Here is a 14,019-nt window from a genome sequence, read left to right on the forward strand (position 1 = left end):
GGATGGGGCCCTTGAGACAATCCAGTGAGATCTGGAAGTGAAGAAAAAGATTATAATCTGGGATAAATATAAAAAATTACAATAAAAATTTTATTGCAAATTTACAAATTATGGTTGTTTATATGTACAAGGTAAAGGACAATGTTATGATTTGTGAATACAACATGAAATAACTAAGATAATTAAGAAATAACTGATATAATTATCATTCATTGCTTCAAATTTTTATCTTTTATTGTGACAACATTTAACATTTACTCTTAGCTGTTTAAAATGACCGATGTACTATTTTAAATGAACCAATAGAAACCAATTTATGTAAACAATTGAAAATCCGGGAAATCAATTAAGAATTACTGTAATAATTTAATAATTAAAATTTAATAATGTAGTTAATTAAGTTTGATTTTTTCAAACTTTTTTATCATTTCATTGTAATGTTTAATACGAATGCCTACATATACATGCATTGGTCTGTGTATTTATACATCTTTCTATGGGTATAAATTTATGTCCCTATAGCTATGTAGTTGCTGATGTCAACAAATGTTAATAAAACTCTGGAAGAATCAGTGCAAACAATTAGGAATGTTTATTTCTTGAAAGTATATACTTAAAATATAATAATATGTAGAATGTTAATAATTACTAAAATTTAAATATTAATGATAAAATTCATAATAAATATAAGTAACAAAATATCACAGCCCAGAAGACTCCAGAGTCCTGCGAAGATAAACGTGACTTTTCCAGCTGAGGAGAAAGGAAACCTCTCCTGGCACCTGCTCCTGGGACCTGTCCTGTCCTCAGTGGGTCCCGAGGGCCCCCTGGTTGCCCCACGCGCCCCTGCAGGGAGGTTTGTGTCTGGGCTTACACTGACCTCTCCTCACTGTGTCTGTGGTACAGTAATACACGGCCATGTCCTCGGTTTTCAGGCTGTTCATTTGCAGATACAGCGTGTTTTTTGAATCATCTCTTGAGATGGTGAATCTGCCTTTCACAGGTGCAGCGTAGTCTGTTGTCCCACCATTAGCTTTGCTTTTAATACAGCCAACCCACTCCAGCCCCTTCCCCGGAGCCTGGCAGACCCAGCTCATCCAGGTGTTACTGAAAGTGAATCCAGAGGCTGCACAGGAGAGTCTAAGGGACCCCCCAGGCTGTACCAAGCCTCCCCCAGACTCCACCAGCTGCACCTCACACTGGACACCTGCAAACACAGAGACACTAAGGTCAGAAACTGCCACACATATCCACTGTTTCTCTCACTCATGTCCACTCACACTCAATCTCTCTAGCTCTCCGTAAATTACCTTTTAAAATAGCAGCAAGGAAAACCCAGCTCAGCACAAACTCCATGGTGATTCCTGTGTGTTCAGTCCTGATCACTGAATGAAAACACTTGGGAATTCCAAGGCTGGGGCTCCTCTCCCAGAGCTGCAGGGTCAGGACTGGGCTGGTTTTCATCAGGAGAGGGAGGGCCCTATTTGCATGTCACCTACTATATAGCAAGCTCTGGGGTGGGACACCTGAGCAGAGGGCAGTGCCCAGATAAGGTAATGATGCCCTGCAAGAATCTGATGACAATGATGGTGTTTGGAAAACTTGCTGTCTTATTAGGAAATTGTGCTGTGATAAACACTTTGCACTAATCACTCTCTTACATTTTTACATATTTGTGTAAATCATATTTTTAGGGGTCAATGGTTTCTCGATTTACAGATGGCGAAGTAAACCCATACGTGGAGGGGCTTTGTATGTATCTAAGAGCTCATACTCGAGGTTAGTGAGCCCCAGTATCTGGGCCTGTGCTCCTCATCCACTGGCACTATATTACTCCCTAACCCAACTCCAGGACAGAGCTGGGCATGCCTAGTGTGGTTTGTGAAACCCACTTTCTGTATTGAGAACATGTGTAATTTTGCTGCATTCTAGCATTCACCTAATAATATGGTGAGAACTAGGGTTCACGAAGATAAATTATTAGGTGTTTCTGAAATTTAATATTTTTTCTATCTTTATATCACTTATTTCTTGTGCAAGTTTTCATTTGTTTGCTGGTAATAAATTTTATAAATTTCAGTTTACTGATAATAAACTTCACATATTTAAAGTGTACAATTGATAAACCTGATGTAACCATCCTAGTTATCAAGGTGAACCAGAAAATTCTCAAAATTTCCCTCTCATTCTTCCATATTCCTCCTCCTTTCCTCTTCCCTTCTTCTACCGTTTCCCCAAATGGTAAATTCTGATCTTCTTTATATTGCTGTAGATTCAATTTAATTTATCAGAATTTATTAAAATGGAATAACATAGTACATATTCTTATTTGTTTGCTTTATTTTCCTGAACATCAATACTTAGATATTTTACCTTGTTGTTATATTGCTTAAGTTCAGTTTTTATTTTCCAGAATTTATATAAATGAAATTATGTGGTAAATCTTCTCATTTGTATGGTTTATTTTACTCAGCAAAAATACTTAGATATTTTACCTTCTTGTTGCATGTATCAGACAATTATTTATTATAAATGTTGTGTAGTATTCCATTGAACAAATTTACCATAATTTGATTTTCTGTTAAGCAGCTTAACAATGTTCAAATTATTGTATTACTCTGGTAGTACTAAAAATCTGCTACTCAACTTGAAAATGTACATAAATGAGGAATATATTTTCTTTATTTCTTACAACTACATCAACAATAACAGATAAACAGTCAAGATGAAATTTTGCAAATTTCTGAATGCTTAGGATAACTGAAGTTAAAAAAAATCTTAAATTTAACAAGAAGCAAGTTCTTGTAGAGAGTAACAAAGCCAGCATATGAGATTACCTAAGGCAGAGTCTGGCATATGAAATATAGGCTGTTAAAGATAAAAATACAAATATATATGGGATTGCTTGAAATTGAATATGGTTAGCTTGTTGTAGTTTGAAATTCTAAGGGACCACATACTGAAGAGCTTTTCTATCCTCTTGAATCCCTTTCCCCAAAAAAGGGGCAGTCACAAAATCTTCCTTTCCCAAAGTGTCTGTCTAGGAGAGAACAAGAGTCCCCATTTTTGAAAGGCATTCAGACTCGACTCCCTTATATCCACTACAGATCTAAAAATTACTTTGCAGGGGAACCACCAAAACCAGTACACTAGGGGCACAGGTGCAACCCCTCAGGAATTGAGATGGGAACAGAGGTCACTGCCACGAAGTTCTGTTGAGACATAACTCTCTTTCTTATGGAATCAGAGCTTTAGTCTGCAGGGCAGGGCAGCAGATCTGGGAGGTGATGACACTGATGGGGAACACTGGAGTTGTGGGAGGGAACACCTGGGGGAAACAGGGGGGCTGTATCCCAGTGGAAGGGACAAGAACACACAGATGAGCATCTCATCTGGAGGAGGGTCAGGAACACTCAGAAGGTCACACCCAGACTTACGGGCACAATGCCTTTCTAGGAATATGGACCGAGATGAGGTCAGAGACTCTTCCTTCAGTGTAAGGGCTTCCACTAATTTATCAGTTGTCAGTTACATATAACAGAGGAATGCACCTGTGGGAGCTGAAAGAGATTCTCTGGAGGATGGAACAAAGAGAAGAGACACAATCACGCAGCAAAGAAAAACAAGATATCACTGGAGCATCTGTAGTCTCTGGTGGGCATAGAAGAACAGACTTCAATTAGTTGTTGAAACCTTTATATCAGTCTTTACTAATTTATATGCTATAATAGTCGGCCTCATCAATGGAGTCTTATTATCCCCATCAGGGATGAGTGTCCATGTGGGCACGTGGTGCAGTTCTAGTCATGGGGGCAGGGGAGGTGGTCTGTTCAGGTGTTTCTGGTCCTTCAGAGAATTGCAGAACTGTCTCTGCCCCTTTTCCAGCCAATATATAAAATATGTATGTGACCATGGGAATATTGTCACCACGTAACTGCATGATGGGAGTCACCTGGGGGGTGAAGCTGACTTTCTGGATGCATCAGTGTGGAAAATTGAGAAAAGAAACTTCCTGGGCACATGAGCTGTCAAATTATTCAATCCTGGAGCCACTCACTTCCAGAGGCTTCCTGTTTCATCAGGTTGTGATTTTCCTCATTGTGTAGTCAGCCTAGGTTGTCCTTCTTCACTCTCTGCTAAAATAGTCACACATAATATCTAGAAGCATTAAGATTAATAAGTAACTAATTTGAAAATTAGAACAAGTCCCAAGTGAAGTCGAAGTTACTGTGTGGTTGACAGGAAACCTGGCTGGATACTAAGAGTGTGTTCACATCTGTTTTATGTAGATTAGCAACATATTCTGTATATCCCTTAAGTAATACTTTCATTGAGACTCCTGATTTAATACTATTTCTTGATGAATAACACCTAAATCATAAAGGTGGAGGTTATTACCTAATAATTCATATTACTGGTACAAACTTTCACCTAGGATATATTCCTATACCTGATGTAAAATCAGCCCAGAATGGAGGAGTTACTTCTCTTATTAGAGCTTGTCAATTAACTAAAAACCAGGATTAAATACAGATGTTCTACATTAGTGTGTAATTTTAAAATGTGTTGTAAGCAGAGGAGGTTCTTAAGTCTCCTGGAAGCCCCATCAAAATGGACAAAAAAAAAAAGACACTTTTAAATAAATTCCTACATTCTAGAGACCTGACATATGAATTCGAAACCAAATGCCAACAAAGGAGAAAACAAACAAATGAAACAACTAGTATGGAAGCTAGAATAATGTGATGCACCATTACACCAAATATTCAGTCTTAACGTGGTTTTTAATATTATGTAAACATGGAAGCTATTGCCATTGTTCATATGATACAGAATCAATGGCACTCACAATCATCTGAATATGTTGAAAAATGGCATCTTCAAATAAAAGTTATGAAAACTTCAATAAAATATTGAACTCTCTTCACCAAGTGTTATACCATTAGCACTGTGGCATGATGGTTTCCTCCCTCAGCACACATCGGTTATTACCCTATGACTTGGTAGCTGGAAGATTCACACTTTCGAGATTTTACCCTCATCACATACCTTTGTCCTATTGCATGCATGTGTTACAAAATATGGAAAATGATTTTTGTGTTATTCGCACTCCAACGACTAAAAATTTAAAGTTGCCTTTTTACCACATCTTTTAACAGCATTTTGTGATATCCAACCATGAAGTTATGTCTATTGTGTGTCTTTTATCACACAATATGAATCTAGTTAGGAATCGCAGAAGCTTCCTCATTTGACACCAGTGGGTGTTTCGCACTGTACAATCCCTTTCCTGTGAGTGGGAAGCCTCACTCTGACCCACCATGAAACCATCACAAAAACCCTGAGCCAGTCTGCTTTCTGGCTCTATCGAGCCATTTTGGGTGTTCCTGAGAGACCAGCACTAATCTCAACAGACGCCTCAAGAGGTAATTAACTTTTCCATATTCACATCGAGGGAGTATGCAGCACCCACAGATGTGACATCCACCTGACATTTTAGTTGAGATCCCTTCGCCTTTTTGAGGTGTCAACTAGAACTGATGCTGTGAGCTTGTTGTCATGGCTGCTAAACACACGACCCACCTGTTCCCTGAACCAACTCCAGGACAGAGCTGGACATGCGTGGTGTGGTTTGATAAACCCCCATTTTTAATAAAATCATGACATCGTTTTGCTGTATTCTAGTGTTTCCCTAAAAATATAGGTAGACCCAGCGTGTATTCATGTGTATATTCAGGAGTCTCTGATTTCTCATATATATTTAATGGAATATGTAATCCTTTCTTTAAATTATACTTTACGTTCTGGGGTACCTGTGCAGAATGTGCAGTTTTGTTACATAGGTATACACACGCCATGGTTGTTTGCTGCACCCATCAGCCTGCCATCTACCTTAGGTATTTCTCCTAATGCTATTCCTCCCCTAGCCTTTTACCTCCCGACAGGCCTCAGTGTGTGATATTCCCCTCCCCGTGTCCATGTGGTCTCATGGTTCAACTACCACTTACAAGTGAGAACAGCAGTGTCTGGTTTTCTGTTCTTCTGTTAGTTTGCTGAGAATGATGGTTTTCGGCTTCATCCATGTCCCTGCAAAGGACATGAACTCATCCTTTTTTATGGCTGCATAGTATTTCATGGTGTATATGTGCCACATTTTCTTTATCCAGTCTATTATTGATGGACATTTGGGTTGGTTTCAAGTCTTTGCTATTGGGAATAGTGCCGCAATAAACACACGGGTGCATGTGTCTTTGTAGTAGAATGACTTATAATCCTTGGGGTACATACCAAGTAATGGGATTGCTGGGTCAAATGGTATTTCTACTTCTAGATCCTTGAGGAATCGCCACACTGTCTTCCACAATGGATGAACTTATTTACACTCCCACCAACAGTGTAAAAATGTTACTATTTCTCCACATCCTCTCCAGCATCTGTTGTTTCCTGCCTATTTAATGGTCACCATTCTAACTGGTGTGAGATGGTATCTCATTGTGGTTTTGATTTGCATTTCTCTAATAACCAGTGATGAGGAGGATTTTTTCATGTTTTTTTGGCTGCATAAATGTCTTCTTTCGAGAAATGTCTGTTCGTATCCTTCACCTACTTTTTGATGGTTTTTTTTTTCTTGTAAATTTGTTGTAGATTCTGGATATTAGCCCTTTGTCAGATGGATAGATTGCAAAAATTTTCTCCCATTCTGTAGGTTGCCTGTTCACTCTGATGATAGTTTCTTTTGCTGTGGAGAAGCACTTTACTTTAATTATATCTCATTTGTCAGTATTAGCTTTTGTTGCCATTGCTTTTGGTGTTTCAGACTTGAAGTCTTTGCCCATGCCTGTGTCCTGAATGGTATTGCCTAGACTTTCTTCTAGGACTTTTATGGTTTCAGGTCTTGATAAGTCTTCCATCCATCTTGAGTTAATTTTTCTATAAGCTGTAAGGAAGGGGGTCCAGTTTCAATTTTCTGTATATGGCTTGTCAGTTTTCCCAACATCACTTATTAAATAGTTCTGGAATTCTTTCCTCATTGTTTGTTTGTGTCAAGAATGTCAAAGATCAGATGGTTGTAGATGTGTGGTGTTATTTGGGAGGCCTCTGCTCTGTTCCATTGGTCTATATATCTGTTTTGGTACCAGTACCATGCTGTTTCAGTTACTGTAGCCTTGTAGTATAGTTTGAAGTCAGGTAGCATGATGCCTCCAGCTTTTTTTTTTTTTTTTTTTTTTGCTTAGGATTGTCATGGCTATGCAGGATTTTTTGGTTCCATATGAAATTTAAAATAGTTTTTTCCAATTCTGTGAAGAAAGTCATTGGTAGTTTGATGGGGATAGCATTCAATCTATAAATTGCTTTGGGCAGTATGGCCATTTTCATGATATTTATTCTTCCTATTCATGAGCATGGAATGTTTTTCCGTTTGTTTGGGTCCTCTCTTATTTCCTTGAGCAGTGGTTTGTAGTTCTCCCTGAAGAGATCCTTCACATCCCTTGTAAGTTGTATTCCTAGGTATTTTATTTTCTTTGTAGCAATTTTGAGTGGGAGTTCACTCATGATTTGGCTCTCTGTGTTTCTGTTATTGGGCTATAGAAATGCTTGTGATTTTTGCACATTGATTTTGTATCCTGAGACTTTGCTGAAGTTGCTTATCAGCTTAAGGAGATTTTGGGCTGAGATGATGGGGTTTTCTAAATATACGATCCTGTCATCTGCACACAGAGACAATCTGACTTCCTCTTTTCCTATTTTTATACAATTTATTTCTTTCTCTTGCCTGATTACCCTGGCCAGATCTCTCAATACTATGTTGAATTGGAGTGGTGAGAGAGGCATCGTTGTCTTGTGCTGGTTTTCAAAGTAAATGCTTCCAGTTTTTACCCATTCTATACGATATTGGCTGTGGGTTTGCCATAAATAGCTCTTATTATTTTGAGATACATTCCATGGATACCTAGAGTATTGATTTTTTAGCATGAAGGGGTGTTGAATTTTGTTGAAGTCCTTTTCTGCATCTATTGAGATAATCATGTGGTTTCTGTCATTGGTTCTGTTTATGTGATGGATTACATTTATTGATTTGCATGTGTTGAACCAGCCTTGCATCCCAGGGATGAAGCCGACTTGATCATGGTGGATAAGCTTTTTGATGTGCTGCTGGATTCGTTTTGCCAGTATTTTATTGAGAATTGGTGCATTGATGTTCATCAGGGATATTGGCCTGAACTTTTTTTTTTTTTGTTATGTCTCTGCCAGGTTTTGGTATCAGGATGATGCTGGCTTCATAAAAAGAGTTAGGGAGGAGCCCCTCTTTTTCTTTTTCCTTTTTTTTTTTTTTTTTGGAGACGGAGTCTCGCTCTGTCCCCCAGGCTGGAGTGCAGTGGCGCCATCTCGGCTCACTGCAAGCTCCGCCTCCCGGGTTCACGCCATTCTCCTGCTTCAGCCTCCCGAGTAGCTGGGACTACAGGCGCCCGCCACCACAGCCGGCTAAGTTTTTTTTTTGTATTTTTTAGTAGAGATGGGGTTTCACCTTGTTAGCCAGGATGGTCTCGATCTCCTGACCTCGTGATCCACCCGCCTCGGCCTCCCAAAGTGCTGGGATTACAGGCTTGAGCCACCGCACTCGGCCACCTCTTTTTCTATTGTTTGAAATAGTTTCAGAAGGAATGGTAACAGTTCCTCTTTGTACCTCTGATAGAATTTGGCTGTGAATCCATCTGGTCCTGGACTTTTTCTGGTTGGTACGCTATTAATTACTGCCTCAATTTCAGAATTTGTTATTGTTCTATTCAGGGATTCAACTTCTTCCTGATTTAGACTTGGGACGGTGTATGTGTCCAGGCATTTATCCATTTCTTCTAGATTTTCTACTGTATTCGCATAGAGGTTTTTATAGTATTCTCTGATGGTAGTTTGTATTTCGGTGGGATCAGTAGTGATATCCCCTATATTACTTTTTATTGCATCTATTTGATTCTTCTCTCTTTTCTTCTTTATTAATATGGCTAACTGTCTATCTATTTTGTTTATGTGCTGTATTCAGGAGACCCATCTCATATGCAAAGACACACATAGGCTCAAAATAAAGGGATGGAGGAATATTTACCAAGCAAATTGAAAGCAAAAAAAAAAAACAACAACAACAATAAACAAAAGCAGGAGTTGCAATCCTAATCTCTGATAAAACATTTTAAGCCAAAAAAGATCAAAAGAGACAAAGAAAGGCACTGCATAATGGTAAAGGGATCAATGCAACAAGAAGAGCTAAATATCCTAAATATATATGCACCAAATACAGGAGCACCCAGATTCATAAAGGAAGTCCTTAGAGACCTACAAAGAGACTTAGACTCCCACACAAGAGTGGGAGACTTTAACTCCCCACTGTCAATATTAGACAGATCAACGAGACAGAAAATTAACAAGGATATTCAGGACTTGAAGTCAGCTCTGGACCAAGCAGACCTAATAGATATCTACAGAACTCTCCACCCCAAGTCAACAGAATATACATTCTTCTCAGCAACTCATCACACATATTCTAAAACTGACCACATAATTGGAAGTAATACACTCCTTGCCAAATGCAAAAGAACAGAAATCATAACAAACAGTCTCTCAGACCACAGTGCAATAATCAAATTAGAACTCAGGATGAAGAAATTCACTCAGAACTGCACAACTACATGGAAACTGAAAAACCTGTTCCTGAGTGTCTACTGGGTAAATAAATGAAGGCAGAAATAAAGATGATCTTTGAAACCAATGAGAACAAAGACACAACATATGAGAATCTCTGGGACACATTTAAAGCAGTGTGTAGAGGGAAATTTATAGCACTAGATGCCTACAAGAGAAAGCAGGAAAGATCTAAAACTGACACCTTAACATCAAAATTAAAAGAACTAGAGAAGCAAGAGCAAATTCAAAAGCTAGCAGAAGAGAAGAAATAACTAAGATCAGAACAGAACTGAAGGAGATAAAGACATGAAAATCAATTCCAAAAAATCAATGATCCAGGAGCTGGTTTTATGAATCTTTAATTCTGTGTTGAGAAATTTAAGATTTCTTTAGTTTGATGATCGAAGTCCTTATGCCATCGTTCTGACATTTTCTTTTTTATTTCTCATATATTTTATCCATCTCTAAATTCTTTTCTACCAAATTATATATGTTTAAATTTGTAGTATTTTAATGTTGAAATTAGAAAGTAACAATCTTCCCTTAATGTGTACAATTTAACAAATAATGACATAACCATAACTTTTCTCAATACAGAAAAAATTATCCTCAAAATTTCCTCTTGTTGTCCTGTAATTTCCACTTCTTACACCTTCCCTTCTCATACCATGACCACGGCCAACTACTGGTTTTCATTATGTAACTTTAGATTAGTTTTCATTTTATAGAATTTATAAAAGTGGAACTGTATGTATGTACTTGTATTTTTTGGTTTATGTTACTCGTCATAAGTACTTGTGAATTTAGCCTTGTTGCGCATTTCCAGCAGTACTTGTTTGAACAGTGGGTATTATTCAAGTGAACGAATTTAGAACCAAGTGTTTACTGCTTAACCTGCTGATCAATATTTGGATTGCTTTCAGTATCTGGGTATTATAAAGAAAGGTGCTACTCAGCTTAGAGAACTACACAGTTGAGAAAGACAATGTTCTTATTCCTACATCAATGTGAACAGCAGTTAAACTGAAAAAGCTGCAATTCAATAAATTTTCTTCAACACATCAGGTAATTAAAGTTGTAGAGCTCTTTGTGTGTGTCAGTTTGTGTGTGAGAGAGAAGGGAGGAAGGGACACAGAAAAAGTGAGAGATCCTACATAATTGACCATAATTTATGAGGTGCTCAAATATATACAAGGACTTAGTCCTAAAGGACAAGGTCCACATTAGATGGAGAGGACAACGTGGTGCACCTTCGTATGGCTATCTATTTACATAAATATCATTGTCTAATAACACAATAATATACATCAGAATAAATATGGTGGAGAGTAAAATATGCCAGTGATGAAAAACCCCACCTCCAGCACCTTTTTCCCCTCTTGCACCTGCCTTGATGTGTCCTGAGCGCCCCTTGGTGACCTGAGCACCCCCTGGTGTCCTGAGCTTCCCTGCAGGGAAGTTTGTGTCTGGCCTCACAATGACTTCCCCCTCTGTGTCTTTTGTATAAAAATCCATGGTGGTGTACTCATTGCACAGGTAGCTCAGCTGTAGGAAAAACTGCTTTCTGAATGTGGATCTGGAGGTGGTGACTGGCCTCTTGAGAAGTGGGTTGTACTGTGTGCTTCCTCATGACCTACACACCTGACCCACTTCAGCTCCTTCCCTGGGCGCTGGCAGATCCAGCTCCAGGAGGAAGTACTGGTTATGATCGGAAATCCAGAGGCAGCACAGGTGAAGGAGAGGGTCTCTGAGAGCTTTACTAGAACATGAGTGCACTGAAAAACACAATTTTTGTCATACGCAGCATCTGAATGACATTTTGATGAGAACGATCACAGGCTAGAAGCATCAATAACAAGGTTGACATCAGTGTAAGGTTGGACAGGCAGTTGCTGTGCAGATATTTTCACAGAAGTAATTATTTTATTGTTGTGGTTGCCTTGTGCAAGATTGTGGCCTTTCCGAGTGTTACAAAGCTAGCTCTTGTTGTTAGGGATATAAATAATTATTTTGTTGTTGTGGTTATCTTTGTGCACAGTTGTGGTTATTCTGAGTGTTATAAAGCTAGCTCTTGTTCTTAGGGATATAAGTAATTCTTTTACTGTTGTGGTTGCCTTTGTTCAATTTGTGGTTTTTTGGTGTGTTATAAAGCTAGGTCTTGTTCTCAGGGGTATGTGCATGAGAAGCTTCCATAAATGGCCTTCCCCAGCTCCATTTGTCAGGGTTTGAACACAAGGGACTCCAGTTGGATTCCGACAACTTTTACAGGCTCTTCTAACACTACCGGTGAAGAAGGTGACTCTGTGACAGTTTACACAGCACAGGATCAATTCCACATCCTCACCCCATTTTGACCAAAGAAGCTTATGCCCTCATTCCTAATGGCCACATGCATTCCCAGATGTGTCTCCAGAAAACAGAGTGAAGTGTCCTGACCAATGAGAGAGAAGAAAGTCTCAGCAGCCTCTCCCAAGGGCTGCAGGAGTCACAGCCTGAGCCCCACCTAAGCTCCAGGGAAAGGGCTTGAGCCCCAGGATTTAGACCACAGGGACAACATCCTTTTTTCCAGAAAGCAGGAAAAGCAAATGGAAAAGCGAGAACCACTAAAAATGAAAGTCAGGAAGCACCAGATCAGTGCTGATACTCATTTGAATACTTTATTTTCAGGAGAAATGTCATACATAAAACCTGTGAGGTCCTACATGACACTGAACCTGCTCCAGCCTCTCTCTTGGCTGTAATCAAAATCCCTAAAAGCCATTCTAGTCAGGGAATCCCACTGAGGTTCCTGTCCTGAGTCTGACTGGAGAAGACTCACCAGGCACCCCTGAGCTTCCTCACGACTCTGATGCTGGTGCCCATGGTTGAGGAGTTATCATTCCTGTAGGTGGCAATGTACATATTGTGCATGTGAGAATGAGTCCTCATATTACAATGATTAAAAAAAATATGTAGAGATGACATTGGTGGGCACAGAAATCTAAAATTAAAGAGTTTCCCTAGAGAAACTGTCAGAAGCAGAGGAAGTCCCAAATCCTGACAGGAAACAAACCCCAGCCTCCATGTGAACCTGCTCTGGGGTTGACTCTGATGAGTGGGTCCTGAGCGCCCCCTGCAGCTGATTTCCCCCAACGTTCCTGCAGGAGGTTTGTGTCTGGGCTCACACTTGTGTCCCCTCACAGGATTTCTCACACAGTAATACACGGCCATGTCCTTGGCTCTCTGTCTGTTCTTTTGCAGATACAGGGACTTCCTGGAATTGTCTCTGGAGATGGTAAATTGGCCCTTCACGGAGTCCACATAGTGCATCCTACCGCCATTCCAACTAATACCCGAGACGCACTCCAGCCCCTTTCCTGGAGCCTAGAGGACCCAGTTCATGTCACTGTTACTGAAGGTGAATCCAGAGGCTGCACAGGAGAGTCTCAGGGACCCCCCCAGGCTGGACCAAGCCTCCCCCAGACTCCACCAGCTGCACCTCACACTGCACACCTGCAAACACAGAGACATCCTGGTCAGAAACTGCCACACATAGCCACTGTTCTGTCACTCATGTCCCCTCACACTCAATATCCTTAGTTCTCCATGAATTACCTTTTAAAATAGCAGCAAGAAAAACCCAGCCTAGCCCAAATTCCATGGTAATTTGTTTATTGCTGTTGACCCAATAGAAACACCTGAGAATCCCAGGGCTGGGGCTTCTCTCCCGGGGCTGCAGGTTCACGGCTGGGCTGCTTTTCATCAGAAAAGGGAGGGTCCTATTTGCATGTCCTCTATTACATAGCAAGCTCTGAATGGGACACCCGAGGAGAGGACTGAGCCCAGAGTAATGAGAGTGAAAGAGCAAACCTGAACAACTGCAGATAAAAGAAAAAAAAATCCTCAGCATATCAGAGTTGATATCATGGAGCAAACATGAACTGAAAATTTGAGGACAGGGGTTGATAGGGAGACCCAGGATGCATATATGAGTATACCTGGGGCAGCTGTCACTCCATGGCATTTAAGCTAACCTGGAAGCATTTAGAGTTCCTTGAGGATGTGCGCATTAACAGTGTTGCAGTGTGAAGCTTCTAGAGCCACATATTGTTGCAGGCTTTCCTTACAAAGCTTGAAATATCCCACATGACCTCACACTCACACAGTGTGACCTTGCACATCCCCAAGGTCACCTCACATGTGCTCTGAGGCACCTCACACATCCCCAATGTCACTTTACACATCCCGCAGGTCACCTCACACATTTCCCAGGTAACCTCACACGTTCCCCAGGTCACCTCACACGTTCCCCAGGTCACCTCACACATTCCCCACGTCACCTCACACGTCCCACAGGTCACC

The 14,019-nt window shown here is 40.1% G+C and overlaps 1 gene segment (V, D, J or C); it reads right to left on the bottom strand.

Annotated features, from left to right (window-relative positions):
- Positions 1-806: 806 nt before the first annotated feature.
- On the bottom strand, positions 807-1,386 carry LOC129526488 (immunoglobulin heavy variable 3-15-like). The segment is given in 2 exon segments: positions 807-1,207; positions 1,311-1,386. Coding segments are annotated over 2 exon segments (447 nt in total).
- Positions 1,387-14,019: the final 12,633 nt, after the last annotated feature.

This window comes from Gorilla gorilla, chromosome 14 (assembly GCF_029281585.2).
Source record: "Gorilla gorilla gorilla isolate KB3781 chromosome 14, NHGRI_mGorGor1-v2.1_pri, whole genome shotgun sequence".
Lineage (NCBI taxonomy): Eukaryota > Metazoa > Chordata > Mammalia > Primates > Hominidae > Gorilla > Gorilla gorilla.